The sequence below is a fragment of the Myxocyprinus asiaticus genome, chromosome 7 (genome assembly GCF_019703515.2).
Source record: "Myxocyprinus asiaticus isolate MX2 ecotype Aquarium Trade chromosome 7, UBuf_Myxa_2, whole genome shotgun sequence".
Lineage (NCBI taxonomy): Eukaryota > Metazoa > Chordata > Actinopteri > Cypriniformes > Catostomidae > Myxocyprinus > Myxocyprinus asiaticus.
The window spans coordinates 9,601,453-9,623,979 of NC_059350.1; the positions used below are offsets into that span (position 1 = coordinate 9,601,453).

Sequence of the window (22,527 nt, forward strand, 5' to 3'; positions counted from 1 at the left end):
ATTAATAATTCTGTGGAGGCAAGGCATAGACTAGAAGTGTTGGAGACAAATAATAAAATATCATCCACGTTAAGCAAAAGCTTATGTGCCACAACTCCTGCCACCACCCCTGGAAAATCATCCTCCTTTCTTATGGCGGCTGCTAATGGTCCAGGGCAAGACAGAACAATAATGGGGAAAGAGGGCAACCCTGCCGGTTGCCTCTATCCAGAGTAAAATAATCTGAAATTAATCCATTTGTTTGTACCGCCGCTAACGGGTGTCTATAAAGTAACTTAATCCATCCAATAAACTTACTCCCAAACCCGTACATTTCCAAAATCTTAAAAAGATAATCCCATTCTACCATATCAAATGCCTTTTCGGCATCAAGTGAGATGGCAGCGACCAGAGTCTGATCATTTGCCACTGACCACATATTGATGGAACGCCTAATGTTATCAGAAGAGCTGCGGCCCCGAATAAACCCCACCTGATCTATAAGAGATGTCATAAATTAATGGAATAGCCAAAAATTTTGGCAATATTTTAACGTCTAGCCGGACCAGAGAAATTGGACAGTAACTCTTATGCTCGCTTGGACCTTTGTCCTTTTTAAGAATCGGACTGATCCAGGCTTGTAGAAGCTTTCCATTCTATAATGATTCTGTATAAACTTCTAGCAAAATTGGAGCCAGTTCTGTAGCATAAGATCTAAAAAACTCAGAGGCAAAGCCATCTGGCCCAGAGCCTTGCCTGTAGGCATTAATTACCTCGCCAAGCTCCTCTTGATCTCAATATCAAGATTATTTTTTTGCTCAGTCGTCAGTTTAGGGAGTTCTAAAGGTTCCACAAAATTTCTAATATCTTCATCAGTAGACGAAGATGTGGAAATATAGAGATCAAGATAGAATGGTAGAAAAAGACTCTCTCTGCTTTATATATTTAGCTAAAAGCTTCCCTGCTTTGTCCCCCAACTCAAAGTGTGACTGTCTTGCCCTGAATAGCCAAAACTCCACCTTCTGCGACAAAATAGTATTATATCTGTATTTCAAACGGGTCAATTCCCTGAGGCCATCAGACGACATTTGGCGCTTCAGTTCTGCCTTGGCACTTTTAATATTCCCTTCCAACTCCACGAGTTGCTCTAGGGGGCTTGCACACTTTTGCTTCACTATGATCAAGGACTGAATAAATCAAAAGATTAAAGTCTCCCAATATTATATCATGAGGGGCGCCAGCAGCTTGCAACATCCCTTCAAGATCTATAAAAGTCCTGATCATCAGCGTTAGGTGCGTAAATATTAGCCAAAAATCAACCTTTGCCCCTGAATTTCTGCTAAAACAATAATGACTCTTCCTAATTTATCATTAATCTGTTTGAGACATTTGAATTGTAGATGTTTACTTATCAATGTAATGACTCCCCTGCTCTTACTTGAGCCAACACTAAAGAAAACATGCCCACCCCATATCATCCCAAATTTTTCAGCTTCCTGTGGGGAAATGCATTTCTTGAAGAAACACTATATCATATTTCTTACGTTTAAGAAAAGAAATAACCTTTCTTCTTTTTATGGGGTGCCCCAACCCATTCACATTCCACGTGGAGAGAGACAATTCACTCATATTAATATTTGACATTAGAAAAAAATTGTTTGTGCATCGAAAACAAAATTATAAAGACCACATTCCAACATTAGTGCCATAATCAAACCCCGAACTTCCCCCAGAACCAAACAAACAGAAAAAAAGAAAAACATGTGCATTAACCCCACACACGACAGCGCCAACCGGCGTCCATCCCTCTAAACTCAAACAGTCCATGTACGCCTACGAGAGTATCCGCAACAACTTTGCCATTGGATTGCTCAAGTCTGGTGTTTCTATACAGATTTTGAGAGACAGAATTACATACCAGAAGAAAAATCAATAAAACAAACTCCAGCCAATAGGCAGAATAAACACAAAGAACGCGTAGATTCATCCGCATAACTGTATCAAAGGTGTGTTCCTCCACAAAACAATCTCCAGCCTCTAGCGGAACAAGCACACACACGCAAAAGCCATTCAGTTTCCTCGGACAGTCAAACGAATGTTCAGCGAGCCGGCTGTTACATGAGTGCAGCAGATGACCTAATCCTTCCAATGACCTGCAAAAAATACTCCACAAAACAAACTCCAGCCAATAGGAGGCACAAGCACAAAGAACATGCAGATTCATCCAAAACTGTCCCGAAGGAGTGTTACTACACAAAACAAACTTCAGCCGCTAGGCGGAACCAGCACGAAAAAGAAAAAAGGCGCTCAGTTTCCTCAAAAGTCAAGTGAATGTTCAGTGAATCAGGTCCACACGGCTGCAAAGTGAGCACCACACAATGACTTACACATTCCATTGACTTTATGGAGGACAATGCTTGTTGGGGACAAGTAAATACTTTGCGGCCATCCTTAGCATCTATTCTCAACCTGGCCGGGAACATCAGTGCAAAAGCAACCCTCCATCCATGCAAGAGTTTCTTGAAGGAGTGTTATTCCACAAAACAAACTGCTAGAGTTTCTTGCATTCCTTGAATCTATCACATTTCTCTCGTCGAATTCACAAAGTCTGGGAACAAAAACATTTTGTGGTTCTTCCAAGAAAGCCTTCCGAGCTGGAATCCTGTGAGCTCGCTCGATTTCCAGCTTATGGCCTTTTATGTCAAGCAGACTCAGAAAGAGCTCGTCCAGAAATTCCACCATATTCTGACCCTCTGCTCACTCAGGAATTCCAACAATTCGGACGTCGTTTCGCTGGTTACGATTCTCAAAGTCTTCCAACTTTTCCCAAACATGTTCCAAGTCTGCCTTGGTCACTAACGGATTAGCAGCTAATTCCCTCTCCGATGACTCCAGATAATCGATCCGTTTCTCAACATCCGTAACCGACTCAGTGAATTTCGTCTCCATGGCAGTGATTGATCGACGTATTACAGCAAGATCCTCCAAGTCAGCAACAACCTTCGTCAGCATTGCCGTCATGCTCGAGAGCTGACGCTGAATCTTTTCCACTGCACCATCCAAATTGATTCCCGGGCTCGAGGCATCCAGAGGGGCTTGAGCACGTAAGTGTCTTATAATGTCTCTGGAGCCCAAGGATTTTGAATTCTTTGACATATTGTCTTCCTAGAACAGTTATGAATCAGGGTGTAACGAATCTCATCGGTTTATGACATAAAAAGTTTTAAAACCAGCAAAGTGCGCAGAGCTCACCGTTCACACGTCCGAACCTCGCATGGCGTCACGTCTTAAGATATCTTTAATACTTCGGGAGCTCCCCATCGTTGAAAAATCATGAAAAAAAGATCCGATTTTTGGACTCACACACTTGGCATATAGTGCAACAAGAAGTGCTGAAGTCAACTGATTTTTAGTAACAGACGAACTATCTTTGTGTACCAATGAAATGATGTGGCTACCTTTCTAAGGTTTTTTTTTTACCTGTATTTTTGTTTGATAATCATAGACGAAAATAGTAGTTTTGACCACTCTCTATAAAATTATATATTTTGGCTTGGATCTTCATTTATGTATTTTTTTCACCAGAAAAAAAGATAAAAAAATAAATACAATTGAACCGGAGACCTCTGGTTGAATTTACAAGAAACCAGATGTAAATTGTGGTTATGTATAAATGTCTTCATAAAACTACTATTTTAACCAAAAATTTTAATCGATTAGTTACATTTATGAAAAATTATGAAAAAGCAGCCAAAAAATACATCGGAACTCTTTCAATGATGTTCAAAAAGCATTCCAGGTACCTCATGAATTTGGTGGAGAAAATGACCAGAGTGTGCAGAGCTTTTATCTAAAGGGCAGCAACTCTGAAGAGCTAAAATATTCAAATTAAAATTGTATATTATTATTATTAAAATATATAAAAAATGTACAAAAAAAAATAAAAAAATTGGTCACTACATAATTGTTATTTCATAGTTTTGACGACTTTTCCAATACGTGGAAAATGGTACTAATAAAGAATTAGTAGGAGTGTCCACATTTTCGACTGCTAGAATACACATACATACAAAACTTGCACATGCACAAGTAATCACTTATAAACAACCATGGAGATGAGATTATGTGCTGTTCATTTCATGTTATTTTTTTGTTTGCTCTTTTGATCTTACCATACCTATAATAAAACAGACTTGAATAAGCCTGAAAGCCAAAAAGGTAGATTCAGGACAGGCACCTTAAAAGAAAACAACTGTGTCCGAAGTCCCAGGAACACACATAGACATGAATAGCACCATCCGTGGCTTCACAGGATATTACTATGACAACATGTCTGGTTTATTACAAAACAAAACAACAATGGTACAAGAATATCTTCTTGTCTACAGTATGCAGTTAAAAGGAGAGAGAGAAAATGTCCTCTTTATAATTAAGTCAAATCCCAAAGATGAGGCAGAGAAATAAACAATAAAATGCTCAGTCATAAGATCAGGCATTTCCTTTGAATAACATACTAAATTGTTTACCACAAGGAGTGTTTTTCTCTTTAGTTTAACTGTTTCTGTCTTGTATTCTTTGATTCTTTCTCTCTGGAAATTCTATCCTGCAAGTTGGACAATCTTCGGTCGTTAACCTACATCTCTGTCCACAATCATCACGTTCTCTGGCCTGTTGGGGGAGGATGATGAATGTCTGAACAGGCAGTTAGCAGTAGCAGTTAGCTGTGCTCTGGGGACATTCATGTCACCACACCCCCTTTATCATCCAGATTTAATCAGCACAGACACCCAAACAGAATCACAGTCTGTTTGAACCCTAGCTTCATGTCGGAGGCTGACCTATCCACATTTACTGCTGGGAGCATGCAGTTTAAATATAGCAATTTTACCTAACATGAAGACTGACATCACTAGTGGCTTTAGAAGGCAATATATTGTTTATCTATTGTAATATATTGTGTCTCATTAGTCTGCAGTCCACAGCAATCCATTTTGTAATCGAATTCGGCAATCTGTCAGAGGTAGCCCTAAGAGCTTAAGGCCTATGCACACATGCGTCAGACGGACACTTTGAGCATAAACAGTTTTTAGGATGCTGTGTTTGAAACTTAGAAAAACATGTCTCGAGGCCCCTATGTTTTTGAGCACCCCTGCGCTTCGTCCAGCTGTGTTTGAATGCAAGGATGCATCCTCATCTTTTGATGCCAGTAAGTTTGGTTTGTTGCCTGTACAGACAATTAAACTTTCTGTAGCAAATAAAGCACTTCTCTTTTAAAAATTCAGCTGTAATAATACCAAACCCTACCATTCTGTTTGATAACCATATCCAGTATTATTTAGAACCAACTTCTATGTTCCAAAACTTATCAAGCTTTGCCATGAGGAAACACAAAACTAGATGAAAGTTACAAGTGACACCTAACACTCAGCACACAAGAGGAAGAGAGTTTTGAATTGAGCAAATACAGAAGTGATGATTAGCAGCTGATTTGGCAAACTGTTGGCTAATCAAACACGTGCAATTCTGCAAACAAAGACAATACAACAATAGTTGTATGAGATGAAACATCCTTCAATAATATCCTCTAAACTTATCCATCTACTGAAGATTAAATAACACTGGTGCCTCTAAAGACATTAATGAGACCGTCATGGTCTGTTAATGCCGGTCTCCGAAAATGGTCAAACCCACAGACATGCAACAAAAGATTTGCTTGAGTTTACATACAAAACAAAGTATTAATAAGTACATATGAACCAGCCAGGATAGAAACCAGTGTTGTAGTCCTCGAGACCAGACACAGTCTTGGACTCGGTCTCAAGACCATATGTTTGTGGTCTTTGGTCTTGTCATGGACTCGAACCTCTCCGGTCTAGGTCTCAAATCGGACTCGAAGTGTGGAATCAGATTTTTTCCCGAGACATGACGAGTCCCTTCAAAAAAAAAAAAAAGCCTGCTTATTTTCATGGGCTGTCTGGCAGCTGCTTTACAGCACGCTTGCAAGAAAAGCGCTCACCACTCGCTACTGCAGCTGTGTGTGAGAATGGTCAAAATGCCTGCCCTGCTGAGATATTGAACACTGTGTTGACTTGGTCTATCCACAGAAACAAAGAGTAATATGCAGATGTAGCAGAGGAATTTACAAGCTTTAAGACATGAGCCAAGAAATTAATGATTTATGCAAACTCTTATTTAGACGCGATGCCATGAACCTCCCCAACTAGGGCATATCCAGAAATAATTGTTTCCTCCTAAGCACCTATTTTTATTTTTACAGACTGCTAACTTCTAAACTAAACTTAAAAAAAAAAAAAAAAAAAAAAACAATAATAAATTATTTTCAATTGTACACAATGTAATTTAACTACTGAAAGCCGAAGTTACTAAAGGAGTGGTTTTTAATCACGTTTTAAAAGTGTATAGTGTTAAAAGCAAAAATACATTAAATTAAATTCTGCTCTTTGAGCATATCTGAGACAATAGTTAGTGGGACCTTTTAGTTTTAGTTCCAGTACTATTTAAAAGGAATATTCTGGGTTCCATTCAAGTTCAGCTCAGTCGACAGCATGTGGCATAATGTTGATTACCACAACAATTTTAACTCGTTTCTCCTTTTCTTTAAAAAAGCAAAAATCGAGGTTACAGTGTGGCACTTACAATGGAAGTGAATGGGGCCAACCTTTGAAAGGTTTAAACAGATATGTGAAGCCTATAATTTTATAAAAAGCACTTACATTAATTCTTCTGTTAATACTCATGTGTTATTTGAGCTGTAAAGTTGTTTGAATCATCGTTTTTATGGTAGTTTTAGGGTTTTAGTGTTTACGGTGTTACATTGTCATGGCAATGAAGTTGTAAAATTGGATTTAACTAAACAGAAAAGGTTAGTAAGTGATTTAATCACACTAAAATCAACTTTACATGCATATTGTTTATATTGTAGCTATAATGCTAAACCGAGAGTATTTTAACTTTGTCAGATTGTCCCCATTCACTTCCATTGTAAATGCCTCACTGCAACCCAGATTTTTTCCCCCCTTTTCTCCCCAATTTGGAAAGCCCAATTCCTCGTCCTCGTGGTGGCGTAGTGACTCGCCTCAATCCATGTGGCGGAGGACAAATCTCAGTTGCCTTCATGTCTGAGACGTCAATCCGTGCATCTTATCACATGGCTTGTTGAGCGCGTTACCACGGAGACATAGCGCGTGTGGAGGCTTCACGCTATTCCCTGTGGCATCCACGCACAACTCACCACGCACCCCACTGAGAGCGAGAACCACATTATGGTGACCATGAGGAGGTTACCCCATGTGACTCTACCCTCCCTAGCAAATGGGCCAATTTGGTTGCTTGGGAGACCTGGCTGGAGTCACTCAGCACGACCTGGATTCGAACTTGCGACTCCAGGGGTGGTAGTCAGCGTTAATACTTGCTGAGCTACCCATGCCCCCTGATTGTTGCTTTTTTAAAGAAAAGGAGGGACAAGTCTAAATACATTTTTGTGGTAATCAACACTGTGCCACAAATGCTGTCAATTGAGCTTAACTTCTGTTGAACCCGGAATATTCCTTTAAAGATTTACTTTATAATCAATAACATATCATACATGTACAGTTGAAGTCAGAAATTTACATACACATAGGTTGAAGTCATTAAAACTCATTTTTTAATCACTCCACAGATTTAATATTAGCAAACTATAGTTTTGTCATTTAAGACATCTGCTTTGTGCATGACAAGTACATTTTCCAGCAATTGTTACAGACAGATTGTTTCACTTTTAATTGACCATCACAATTTCAGTGGGTCAGAAGTTTACATACACCAAGTTAAATGTGCTTTTAAGAAGCTTGGAAAATTCCAGAAAATGATGTCAAGCCTTTAGACAATTAGCTTCTGATAGGAGGTGTACTGAATTGGAGGTGTACCTGTGGATGTATTTTAAGGCCTACCTTCAAACTCAGTGCCTCTTTACTTGACATCATGGAAAAATCAAAAGAAATCAGCCAAGACCTCCATAAATCTGGTTCATCCTTGGGAGCAATTTCCAAATGCCTGAAGGTACCACGTTCATCTGTACAAACAATAGTACGCAAGTATAAACACCATGGGACCATGCAGCCATCATACCGCTCAGGAAGATGACGCATTCTGTCTCCTGGAGATGAACGCAGTTTGGTGCATAAAGTGCAAATCAATCCCAGAACAACAGCAAAGGACCTTGTGAAGATGCTGGAGGAAACAGGTAGACAAGTATCTATATCCACAGTAAAACAAGTCCTATATCAACATAACCTGAAAGGCTGCTCAGCAAGGAAGAAACCACTGCACCAAAACTGACATAAAAAAGCCAGACTACAGTTTGCAAGTGCACATGGGGACAAAGATCTTACTTTTTGGAGAAATGTCCTCTGGTCTAATGAAACAAAATTTGAACTGTTTGGCCACAGTGACCATCGTTATGTTTGGAGGAAAAAGGGTGAGGCTTGCAAGCCGAAGAACACCATCCCAGCCGTGAAGCATGGAGGTGGCAGCATCATGTTGTGGGGGTGCTTTACTGCAGGAGGGACTGGTGCACTTCACAAAATAGATGGCATCATAATGAAGGAAAATTATGTGGATATATTGAAGCAACATCTCAAGACATCAGCCAGGAAGTTAAAGCTCAGTTGCAAATGAGTCTTCCAAATGGACAACGATCCCAAGTATACCTCCAAAGTTGTGGCAAAATGGCTTAAGGACAACAAAGTCAAGGTATTGGAGTGGCCATCACAAAGCCCTGACCTCAATCCGGTAGAAAATTTGTGGGCAGAACTGCGAGCAAGGAAGCCAACAAACCTGACTCAGTTACACCAGTTCTGTCTAAAGGAATGGGCAAAATTTGCGCTAATAAAAGCTTGATGCAGCACAAGGAATTTACAGGAACCAAAAGTCGGCGTCTCAAGACATGTTTTTGGAATTTAAACAACTGAAATACAATGAAGACAGACACAAAATGCGTTTGGTGTGAACAGCCTCTAGGCGTGTAATTTCTACGCCACAAGCTTCACCAAACACAACTGCAAAAGTAATTCTTTTCAACAAGATTTCCAGTACAGTATGCAAACAGCAGTATGACTGTGATGATGTCCAAAAACAATAACAGAAAGCTTAGAAAAAAAAAATATTAAACAATACAAACATTTCCCAAAACCTTCCATAAAGAGAAATACTCATTTCTGCCAGACCACAAGCGTACAGTATCCTCTTCAACATCTTGAAACCAGACATGGGATCAAAGTGGCATTTCCCCTAAACTCAAGCTGAAATTAAATCTACATCTTTTTGGAGGACAAATCCCTCTAAATTATATAAACACCATGAGTTAAGTCAGTTCATTTTAAAGTCAATAAAAGAACATAAAACAGCTATGGTGAATGCTCTAATCTCTGAATGCTGTATTGATGAGTCTGCATTTGGTTTGTGAATGCTGGTCTCTGGAAATATTAAAACAAAAAGATATTTACTTGAGCACACAACAATACACCATGGGCTATTTTACAAAACAAAGTATTGCTGAGTATATACTGTATGAACTCAGCAAGGGCAGACATTTAATCAGAGCAAACAAATGTGAGGAAATGGAGGCTGATGGCTCTAATACATTCTCAAAGCAAACCCAAAGGGGGATACAGACATAAGGCCAAGATTTGTCATAGGTAAAAAGCTAAATTTTGTTGTCCTTTTAGTAAATGCTTTAAAGTAAACACAAAAGGCCATTCAGAAAATATTTTACCCTCATAATATGCATTTCTAAATGAAACAGGATATTCAATGAGAAAAAAAATGTAGGGCAGGACTTGTTTTTATCCATTAGGAATTGATTGGATCATGAAAAGTGGGTGTTGCATTCCATAATGGAGCCAGGTGATTGGAGGGAAGGAGTTGAAAAAAGCGTTTCAGAGGCAGAGCAATTTATTACATTTTGCAAACATATTACTTGGAAAACCTTTTTTATTTAGAATAATGTGCACAGTAAATCATGCACAATACGACCAGAAATGTGCATCAAGAAATCAGTTCTGATTTCATGTTGACTTCTTATACATTTTACAATATAGTGTATAAGTATTGATCATCTGTCATTGATGCATGTACAAAAAAAGTTCTAAAATCAGCTCTAACATGATAAAATTCATATATTCAAGTATGAATATAATTCTGCAGTGGTTGAGGTAACAAAGCATGGTCTGGTATGCATGTAGCTGCAGCTCTCTGCTAAGCATTTCAGAAAGTTGCTGCATTGCCTCTGCTCCCCTGAGAGATGAATCCATAGCATCAGTCTCTCTGGTGATCAGCAGTACAAATTAACGCTCTTGCATACACCATATCCAAACCTGGGTGGCAGAAACAGCAAAACTCCACTACAACCACATATTGGATGCTCAGAGTCAAAATGGCTGACTCTGTTTAACCTGTGTTAATTGACTAAAGGTCTGTCTACATAAACCAGGCAAGCTAATCATAAATAAATAAGGTGTACACCAAGCCTAGAGAGTGGTTTAAGATCAACCATGCCTTATAAATTGTGTGCTCATAACAGTATAAGCAAACCTCACCAGCCCCATACGCAAATAAAGACATGTTCTTGTATCCTCGTCCCGCTTCAGTGACGCATGTGTCAGAAGAGTTCAGTCTTTCCTTGTTTGATTTTTACTGTGTTATCCCACTGCAAAGGCTATGCAAAACTCTCAAACAGCAAATAGACAGTCAGAACCCAAGCTAGACAACCACACCCACAGAGGAACTTGTCAGCAGGTGTATCTAATTAGTTTAGTGAGCCCATTCTCCTACCTGAAAAAGATCTATGAAAACTGGAATGTCAAATGCTTCCATGGAATTCTAGACTGTAAAAGACACTTTACATTTTAGATAAGCTTTGGTTTTAGGCTTTAGTTCTGCATAAATAAAATGTCGCATAGCAGCCACTTTGACGTTGTTGTGACTCTCAGCATGCATCTTTTGTGCAGTGTAAAGATGGCTATAAATAGCTTAATATATGAAGGGAAGACAAGATAAATCACAATTCAGTACACAAATAGATATAAGAAAGAAGACAAATCCCAATTCAGTACGCATCTATTACGATGATGCCATCACTGTTGGTTATGTTTTGAAGTCAATGGGAGATTTTCAAATTTAATCAAACAAATTGCACACTTAAGACAGAAACTACAGTGTCTACAACACAGAGTTTGAATGTAGTTTGTAGTTTAAGTGATTCATGTTGAATTAATTGCATATGTGAAATACTTTGGTTAAGGGGTTTAGAACAAACCCCAACCAGAAAGCATGATAAAAAAAGGAAGTCGACATGTTGCTACCCATCAAACATGTTTGCATCAATTCAAATGTGTTTACCTTTTCTTGTGGTGCTACTGATTGCGCAGCGTTGAACAGCCTAAGAAACTGGTACCGTCAAAACCAGGAAGTAATCGTGTTCACATAATCAATGATGAGGCCAATTTGGAGGTTGCACTTTCCCTCTAAGATTACATTTTACTGCATTAACAATTAGGTTTAGGGTTAAGGTCTGGGCAAGGGTGTATAGTTATTCAAATATACACAGCTCGCTTTAAAACTTGCTTTTGGTGCCACTCTATGGACATTTCACGCGAAAACTGGAGCTCTTCAACAGGAATTGGTTCAATTATCAGTAAGCACTGACGGGGGTCAGCTGAAGAACTTTCGACCTACTGTCGCTGAATTCACAGTGAGATCAGTCTGACTGAACAGATCTGTTGGCTGAAGCTCAGGGCTAGAGAGTGGAAGGTGGCTGGTTTGAGGCTCACTAGAATTTTAATTTACAGTCAGTTTGTCAAATCTGACAGGATAGTATCACACAGCATGTAGATACTTATACCAAAAATACAGTACCAAATGTATTATGACTACAAGAACATCCCATGACAAACCACCACCACCATGGCATTACAATACCAGGGTGATAAAAAAAAAAAGGCTCCAAAACACACACACTTCTTCTCAGCATGACACAAGTGGAACTTACAGATTAGCCAGTCACAGGAGACAGTAAACCTGTAGAAGCTCTCCACTTCCTCTAAAGGGATCTTCACCAAGCTCCTGCAGTTCTCCAGAGGCTGGAGATCCTCCCCATTATCCTCCATCAACATCATTGCCTGACAGTCCATTCAAATTCACCTCGTGGATCTCTTTTACTAGAGCATCTCAAACCACCCTAATGTTCTTACCTTTCTCACTCACAGTCATTCTGTCTTTTATGGTCACGTCCTGTTTTTCCTCACCCTTGCAAACAATCACTCCCTTTTTACTTACTCACTATATCACTGTCTGTCTCTCTCTCTCTCTCTGAGTCTCTTCTATGCTGTATCTCTCTCTCAGGTGAGAGGTGTGAGTGCTGCAGTCTGGCACGTGATGCTGTTGTTTTCAGTCACGCCTTCTCAAACACGAGTAACGCCTCACAACAAAGCTGCACTGCACAAACATCTGTCGTCCCGCTCACCTTGATCTGTCTGCGTGAGGCAATATCAGATCCGTCTAGCTTATCATCTGTTTTTCAGACAAATGAACATAATCGACCCAGAAGAAAAAAAAAATATTGCTCAGAGGCTGTTCTTCTATAGCTCAGTACACTTGAGTATCAACTTTGACTCATCTGTTTCTCCTAAAATGCATTAGGAGAAATTTTAAAAAAGGACAAACAATTAAGATATTAAGGAGGTCTTATTTGTGATTTTTCTTTCCTAAATCCTGTTATCCTCTATAGACATTGAATTATTTATCTGGTCCATTTTCATAATTTATCACATCCATGTTTTATTTTTAATTATATTTAAAGTCAATTTCAGTAGGTCACAAAGATTTGTAGTGAAGTTCATAGTCTCATAAAGAAGTTCACAGAGGTTATTTCAAGGTTTCAGAGATTATTTAATAAAACACATTTACCTGATTTTGGGGTCTGTGTGTACCTGGTTTGCATCTTCCTAGGACTGGAGAGGAAACAGCACAATGTTTCCATTTCTGTCTATTAGGATTGTCTTCGCAAACACAAACACACGAGTAAATGGATCCAGCACAGCTTCATACTCCATTATACTTTGACCTCAAACCAACTGCTCAAATCTGCAGGTGTAGTTAATGATTACCAGACTCCATTACATTAGAGTCATACAGCAGCCTGGAGAGCACTACATGGCCATGGTTTGTTTTGCATGATTCTGTACAATATATTACATAAAGATTTGTCTGATAATGCAATATCACATCATCTAATCTAAACATGAAAATTAGGGATGTGCACGAGTAATCAACAAATCGAGGACTGGTTCTGCACCAGCTAGTCAACAACTAAAAACAGTACTCTAATATTGCAATTTTTTTGCACTTTTGCCTGCCGTGAGCAGCCTTGAATACTGTTCTTTCCCTCTGAATCTTTCATCAAATATCGCTGTTACAATTGAATCCACTCAGGGGTGCTGTGGATGTTTGTCGTTAAGGTGTTGATGAGAGAAGATGATATGATGTGCTTTTGAAAGCAAAGTCTAGCGTAGCAATAGCAATAAATGTAATATTCTGTGTGATTCTTATTGAATTTTATTCTATTGATATTTGATTCTTGTTGGAGTCATACAAACCAAGGGATGAGGATCTGCTTTTATGTAGGAATGAATCTGCGAAGTGGTACAAGAAACTCTGAAGCTTATTGGACCATTATGTGCGTTAAATCTATTAACACGGGCAGAGCGCATTTTTAAAAAAGGCAACTTTTAGCACTTGTTTTTCTAAATAAATAACATGTGAAATGATAAAAATGCGATGGCCTTTACGTAGACTCAGAGTTTATATATGTTCATTACCCTTAGGCCAACAGCACTGGTTTCTAAGCTCGTGGTGAGTGCAAATGTTTTTACTTTTAAATCTTTTTTTTCTCTTTCATTTTTGTTAATGCATATTGTTCATTTCAGCATAGTTTGTTACTTTATTTTGAAACCGTTCTTGGTAACGTTTGTAAATAAAACAAAATATAAATTTCACGTACGTGTCATTTTAACTTACATTTTAATTTACTAGTTATCGATTACTAGTTTTTTGTAGGTTAGAGTACTCAAAATGCCCATCAAAATGCCCATCCCAAGAGGAAATTTTGACATTTTAGAATGATTTTATCATTTAAATTTGATTATGTCAGCTAAATAAAAAAATACAATAGTTGAAACTGGAAGTGTTTTTGAATGTATAAGCATGTGTGAGCTCCAGTTTCGGGGGTGAAATGTCCACAGAGTCGCACGCTGCTTTTAGTTGTAAATGATGTAATACAGTAAATAGGAATGCACATTTTATTAACCAAATGCCAAGCCCTAACCCCAAACCTAACCATCACTGGAGTAAAAATGTAACCTTGGAGGAAAAATACAACCTCTGAATCGCGCTCTACATTGATTATGTAAACACAGCTACTTTCTGGTTTCTGTAGGACCAGAACCCGTGTCTCGGAAGTGTTCTGAGTGGTTTTTAGAAGGTTGATGTGAGATTGCCAGGGTGTTCTGGGTGGTTGCTAAGTGGTTCATTACTAGCCCAAGTCAAAAGAGTCCTCCCCCAGGTCTCTATGATATGGCTCAGGTCCCTCCTTCAATAAAAGTCTATAAGATTTTTTCATCCATTTTATCATCCACCAGACGACAATTGTAAGCTTGATGACTTAGAAGTAAAAGCACACCCCTCTTCAATAAGCCGGTTGATTTGAGGTATCTTTCATGACAATAGAACAAACAATGTGGAATGAGTTACATTCCAAAGTTTAATACTTAAGGTAAGGGGTTTGTTAAAATCCCTAACCTTAAGTATGAGCAACACTAGTAGCGACGCTTGCCTTAGCAAGCAGCACTAATTGAAAAAGAAAGAAGAAAAAGATGCCTATAGAATCAGATAGCACAAGATATATGGTTCACTCAGCACTAAATAGGGCATATAAATGTCATTTTCTAATATTCAAAAGAATCTGCTCTGGATCATTAATAAGGACTTTGAATACTTTATATTAAGCTTTTCTATGATCAGTCTAATGATGTGGAGCCATAAAACTGAATATGACAGATGAAGAAGTCCAAAATAAACTTGTTTGCATAGCGTTGATGTGAAACAAGACAGTGTGACAACATCACAAAGATGCTGGGAGCAATTTCATACTACATACACAGAAATTCAAACATCAAAGTGCAAATACACACACAGACTTAAGCAGCATCTTGTTAAGAGAGAGAGAGAGAGAGAGAGAGAGAGAGAGAGAGAGAGAGAGAGAGAGAGAGAGGCTTAAGATCAGAGATTTACTCACATTTTAGGACTTCAGACATCTGCTCTCCAGCACAGATACTGTAGCAAGTTGTCCTTGTCTGTGCCTTGTTTTAGTGCTGTATATTCCCTTACCAGTCCACTGGGTACTATGCAAAGAAATGCACTTGTTCAGCTTGTTACTGGTGTATGTGTGTGTATGACTGTTAGCTAATTATCTTTCTGAGAAGCTGAGATGATAGGTTATTTGCCCATGTCTATAAGTCTCTCGTGCCATATGTGTTCCTTAATTTCACCAGTCTAGCTCTGTGCTTAGATGCACTGGTTTACTGTGAAAGCAAAACTTGAGCTAAAAGTGTCTGAGAGAGAGAGAGAGAGAGAGAGAGAGAGAGAGGATGTGTGTCAGTGTGATCTGGGCACAAAGCCATTCACATGCATCTCAATGATGAGAGAGATCCCACGAGGAAACCACCTTTCAACCTCACAGACACACACACACACACACACACACACACACACACACACACACACACACACACACACACACACACACAAATCTGCTCTTACAGCAACACTACAAAGTATTTGGACACTTAAGCCACACTTAAAAATGTCATTACAAAATCTAAAACCAAGTGGCATCTGCAAACAAATGATGCGAGATAGAACTAACTTCACTTTCCTGAACCTTTTTTTTTTTCCGATTACTTTTAACCAACTGGTCCCCAAGGTCATTTTTAGTGGATGTATGAAGTAAGTTCCCCTTAAGTTCACACAGGTGTCCTATGTACAAAATGTCTTTATTTAGAAAAATTTACCTTTTTTAGCATTGAAATCATAATAAATAGGGATGTGCACGAGTAATCGATTAATCAAGTACTCGTTCAGCTTTAAATATTTCACTAGTAAAAACACTACTCGAATATTGCAATTTGACTTTCCTTTGTGCCTTTGCCTGCCATGGGCAACAATAAAAATGCTTCTCTCACCTCAATCTTGCCATTACAATCTTGCATGATGTTGTTAATGGAATAGTTGTCCAAAAATTAAATTTCGGTCATTATTATTTTGTCATTTTTGGATTTAGATGTTGTTGTTTATGCATAGTTCTCATTTTTTCATAGGAAAAACAGGTTAAATTCTAAACCTGTTCAAGTAATCGTTCATTCGTTTTTTTATGTGTTAGATTACTCGACTAAAGAATTACTCATAATGCCCATCCCTACTAATAAACCTCTTTTTATGAAATGTTTTGCTTAAAAAGTGTGCTTGCGTTACTTTTCTTTAATATAAATTGCACTTGGTTTGATATTTTGCTATCTAATGAAATTACATTCATAGGGCTGGTAGTTGATTTAAAAAAGAATAGATTGATCAATTTTGAGGCATTGGTCCCACTCAGTGGACTCCATCAATTCCATCGATTCCAAAAACCTGAAATCGGAATTGTTGTTGATTACAAAATTTCTGGATCAAACAGCCCTAATTCATACATTTTAAAGTGTGGCTTAAGCATTCAAATACTTTTTGGAGCCACTGTATTTTAGACACTCAAAGACATGACAAAAAATTGCTTGCAATGTCCTTCTAAACAAATTACTCATGAATCAACAGAGATAGTCAGCAATTTCTATCCCGTTTCCTCAGCAAAACGTAACCATCTGAAAGCAACTAAACCACCAACACTCTCTCTCTCTTTTTCACATAAATACATTGATCTTCAGTTCTCTCACCGTTCCAATCCCTCCAGGAGCTCTTGCGGCTTGCAGTTGTGAAAGGAGAGAACGCGACTCCCTGTAAGACTGTAGCTGATAGGTTATAGAGAAGCTGGGTGAGCCGAGACAGAATCCGCTGTGGGGTGTCCTGGCCCTCTCGAAGAAACTCAGGCAGAGACATTTAAGCTAGAGCCCACGCGTATCCCGACCAGTCCTAGCTCTGCCTGACCTCACAGAACCCAGAGCCCAAAACTAATTCAGATTAATCCACATTCGGTCCTGACCGATGCTAAATCAGTCCTGACCGCACAAAAGCAGTCCATAATCAAGCAAGACCAATGAAATCCCAAGCCAGGACAATCTGATCCAAGAGAATTGCTGGGAAGGCTACAGCAGTCCAGCTCTGGTCTCAGAGGGATTCCTCGCTCAGATGGGACCCCCAGAGGGACAGTGGATGCAATGCCGCATGCAGACACATCTCGTCTCTCCTGTTAGTTTCAGAAACAGTGCCGGCATTCAGGCACACTGGTGCAATAAACACATACATATTCTTGTAGAGGGGAGGAGAGGAGAGGAGAGGAGAGGGGAAGAGTGGAGGAGAGGGGAGGGTGAGTTTTAGCACAAATCCCCTTCTGCTCTGCTAATTACACACACACATACACACAATCTAGACACTAATCTCTAGTATTCTGCTGCGCCACTTATAGGCCCAACTGACTAACTTTCTCTAAACAGAAACATGAGGTAAATAAATAAATATTTACCAGGTTTTTTTTAAGGAATCATTAAGTTACACTTGCATTAACAGAATCATGTTGAGCGTACTGTGATTTAATGACCTAAAACATCTGAAACAGTTCTTTAAAATCAAACATGTTGTCTGAGATTTACACACTTTCTTTAGAAATGTGGAGAGAGAGTATTTGGCCTTCCAATCATTGATAAAGAGATAAAGGTGTATGTGTGTGTGTGTTGAGGAGTTAGATGCAGAGATGAAGAGCAGGATAAATCATCTTACTGCTGACCACCTGTACACTTCTCAGTGTCTGTAGTGATACACCAACATGATCACACGGGAATCAACATGTTGCTACCGTAACAAATGTGCCGGTACTCTGAAATCGACCCCATTCTGCCAAGTTACTGACATTCCCCATCAGACTTTTTTGCATCAATTTAAATGCGTTTACTTTTTTACTCTAGAGCTACTGATAGCAAAATGCGCGAAAAGCCTCTGAAACTCGAGTTCTGATACCATGGAAACCAGCAAGTAATCGTGTACGCATAATTAATGATCAGCGTGATTCGTAGGTTGCATTTTCCCTCTAAGGCTACATTTTTTACTCAGCTGGCATTAGATAGTTAGCTGAGAGTTAGGGTTGGGGTTAGGACGTATGGTTATAAAAATATGCATTCCTGTTGACTGTATTACATCATTTACAACTAAAAAACAACAACAACTCACTTTTGGCACCACTCTGTGGAAATTGGAGTTCACATGTGCCCATACATTCACCTCCAGCTTCGGCCACTGGGTGCAGTGGTTAGAAATTCAGTAAGCACAAAACGATTTCACCTAAAGAACTTTCGACCTACTGTCTACTATTATTTTTGCTTATATTTAGGGTTAGAGATTTATCAAAAGTTTTGGCATATTAAAGAAGGACCCGAGCCATATCACAGTGACTTTTTTGACTTGCGCCAACAAGTAACCACTTAGCAACCTACAAGAACACCCTAGCATCCACCTAGCAACACACTAAAAACACTAAGAACACCTTAGCAACCACATAGCAATGCCCTGGCAAAACAACTCAGAACACCCCACTGTAGCATTGTGGTGGTGAGTTTTGCATGGGGAAGCGTAGTTTACAAAAATGTCGTTTACAGAATAGATAGAGTTCACACACATTATTATTAGTTAAAAGTTCTGTCTCTTTCTCAAACAGTCACTCTCTGTTTCTCTGTTTTGCTCTGTTACTCTCCATATTTCACCCATGGCACTGTCTTTAGAGAGAGCAGAGAAAATAAGAAAGATAGAACAAGCGAGAGACAGAGAGAAAGAGTGAGAGAGAGAGACTGCCTGCCAAAGTTTGGGCAAAGGCCTCCACAGCATGTAATTTAGTCCTCTAGTTCTCATCCTATTACTGCATTGGAGGCAACAGAAGAAAAGAGTTTTCTCTCTCAGAACTCTCTCTCTGACTTTTAAAGAAGGAGTAGGAAAGACACAAATTCAGTTTACAGCAACCACAGTACCCAGTTACCACAGCAACTGAACTTAGAACTGATGAAAGCTGGTGAGACACACATAATCTGTGCAAAAATAGAGGTGAAAGTGTTTAAAAGGATGATGCACTAGTGTTGCCTATGATGAATTACATTATGTGTTGTGATTGGTTGATGTACTTGACATGCTCCACTCATGTCAATAGATTACTAGAGTGTGTGTTACTAGATGCTTTAAATAGATGCCAGAAAGAACAGGCTAATCACAGTTCAGTATTAAAATATTACAATGATATCTTCTTTGTTGGTTGGATTTCAAATGACAGACATTCTATCAATGCAAGTAACTAGGAGATTTTTAATCTCTTAGTATAAAGTTTACAAAAACGAAATTAGATACAAAATTATCTACAAAACAAAGTTTGAGTTTACATGTTGAGCGGTTTGGGCTGAATTAATTGCAGAAGTTTAATACTTAAGGCCCGGGTATACTTCGTTTTTCCGCGTGTTAGAGAAATAGGTCCACATGCACTGCAAAGATAATTTTCCTAAAAAGTATTTTTTCTTTGTCTTATTTTCCAGTATAAATATTTAAACATACTTAAAACAAGATTAATTTACTTGATCAGCCAAAATGTGTTATAAGACATTTTTTCAGAGACTATATAGGGCTATATTTTCGTGAGTGTGTGCTACGTGTAAAGACCATGCGCTACATCTTATCCAATTTTTGTGAGAGCCCAAATTGTAAGCGCGATTTTCGTGCCAGTGCAAATGCTAATCCCATTCTACCATATCAAACGCCTTTTCAGCATCAAGTGAGATGGCAGCGATTGGAGATTGATCATTCGCCACTGACCACATGATATTGATGAGACGCCTGATGTTATCAAAAGGGCTGCGGCCCCGAATAAACCCCACCTGATCTATATGTATAAGAGATGTCATAACTTTACTTAATCGATTAGCCAAAATCTTTGACAATATTTTTACATCTAGTTGGATCAGGGAAATTGGACGGTAACTTTTACACTCGCTTGGATCTTTGTCCTTTTTAAGAATCAGACTGATCCGGGCTTGTGTCATGGTTGGAGGAAGCTTTCCATTCTTTAATGGTTCAGTATAAACTTCTAACAAAAGTGGAGCCAGTTCTGTAGCATAGGATCTAAAAAATTCTGCAGCAAAACCATCTGGCCCCGGAGACTTGCTAGTAGGTAGGGACTTAATTACCTCGTCAAACTCCTCCAAGGTTATCTCAGAATCAAGAGAGTTTTTTTGCTCAATTGTCAGTTTAGGAAGATCTAATGGTTCCATAAAGTTTCTAATATCTTCATCAGTAGACGAAGACGTGGAACTATAAAGATCAATATAGAATTCTTTAAAAGCATTATTAATATCAATGGCTGAGGTAAATATTTCACCACCATCAGATTTCACTGAGGAAATGGTAGAAAAATTCTCTCTGCTTTATATATCTAGCCAAAAGCTTCCCTGCTTTGTCCCCCGACTCAAAGTATGACTGTCTTGCCCTGAATAACCAAAACTCCACTTTCCGTGACAAAATAGTATTATATCTATATTTCAATCTGGTCAATTCTCTGAGGCCATCAGCTGACATACGGCGCTTCAGCTCTGCCTCTGCACTTTTAATATTTCCTTCCAACTCCAAGAGTTCTTTTGCTTTGGATTTTTTGATGAATGAGGCATACTGTATGATCCGGCCCCTAAGAACTGCTTTAAGTGCCTCCCAAGCCACGCCCACAGAGGATACTGAGGACCAGTTGGTCTCCATATAAACATTGATTTCAGTCTTTAACATTTGTTGGAAATCAGGATTTTGCTGAAGGGACACATTAAGGCGCCAACTATATGATTTCTTTTTCTCTGTATGTGGCATCACCTCTAAACTCACCAGGGCATGATCTGAGACTAAGATATTTCCAATTAAGCAATCAACAACAGATGAAATGAGGGATTTGGATATTTAAAAAAAATCTATTCTAGAATAAATCTTATGGACTGATGAAAAAAATGTATAGTCCCTCCCAGATGGGTTCAAAACTCTCCAAATATCCGAAAGACCAAGATTTTTACACATCCTGTGAAGCGTCAGTGTTGCTCTAGGGGGTTTACAGACTTTAGCTTCACTATGATCAAGGACTGAATCCATCAAAAGATTGAAGTCTCCTCCCAATATTATATCATGAGGGGTGCCAGCGGCTTGCAACATCCCTTCAAGATCTTTAAAAAAGCCCTGATCATCAGCGTTAGGTGCGTAAATATTAGCCAAAATCAACCTTTGCCCTTGAATTTCAGCTAAAACAATAATTACTCTTCCTAATTTATCTTTAATCTGTTTGAGACATTTGAATTGTAAATGTTTATTAATCAATATAATGACTCCCTTGCTCTTACTTGTGCCAGCACTAAAGAAAGCATGTCCACCCCATATCTTCCCCAATTTTTCAGCTTCCTGCGGGAAGAGATGTGTTTCTTGAAGAAACACTATATCATATTTCTTACGTTTAAGAAAAGAAATAACCTTCCTTCTTTTTATGGGGTGCCCCAACCCATTCACATTCCATGTGGAGAGAGATAGTACACTTATATTAACAACTGACATATTGATATAATAGAAAAAATAAATTGTGTGCCAAAAACAAAATTATGAAGACCACATTCCCCATTAGTGAAACAATCAACCCCCGAACATCCCCCTGAACAAAACAAACAGAAAAAAGAAAAACGTGTGCATTAACCCCGCGCACGACAGCACCAACCAGCGACAATCCCTCTAAACTCAAAAGGCCCATGAACGCCCATGAGACAACTTTGCCATCGGATTGCTCAATTTAATTACATAACACAATACTTTGTAAAATAAACCCAGATTTGGACATGTGAATACTTTGCGACCGACCTTCGTTTCTATTCTCCGTTTGGCAGGAAACATTAGAGCAAACGAGATCTTTTTCTGATGTAAGAGTTTCTTGCATTCCTTGAACCGATCACATTTCTCTCTTGTCGAACTCGCAAAGTCCGGGAACAAGAAAATATTATGGTTCTTCCAAGAAAGCTTCCCTTTGCTCCTCGCTAAGATCTTTATCGGATGATCTTAGAAATCTGGCCAGAATTGATCTGGGCCTGTCTCCCTCAGCAGATCTCCGAGCCGGCACTCTGTGAGCTCGCTCGATTTCCAGCTTGCGGCCTGTTATGTCGAGCAGACTTGGGAAAAACTCCTCTAGGAATTTCACCATATCTCTGCCCTCCTCATGCTAAGGAATTCCAACAATTCAAA

General features: G+C 38.9%; 1 protein-coding gene across 5 annotated transcripts in view; it reads right to left on the reverse strand.

The window, feature by feature from the left end:
* The window catches only part of LOC127444436 (guanine nucleotide exchange factor DBS-like), a 104,332-nt gene that overhangs the window by 77,079 nt on the left and 4,726 nt on the right, over nt 1–22,527 (reverse strand). Inside the window, exon 1 of one of the 5 annotated variants that reach the window (XM_051703807.1) lies at nt 15,332–15,598. The exons of the other annotated variants lie outside the window; for them this stretch is intronic. Coding sequence (XP_051559767.1) covers nt 15,332–15,350 — 19 coding nt within the window. The 5' untranslated portion in view covers nt 15,351–15,598. Of the gene's footprint in view, nt 1–15,331; nt 15,599–22,527 lie in introns of those variants that run through there. 5 annotated transcript variants of the gene reach the window in all.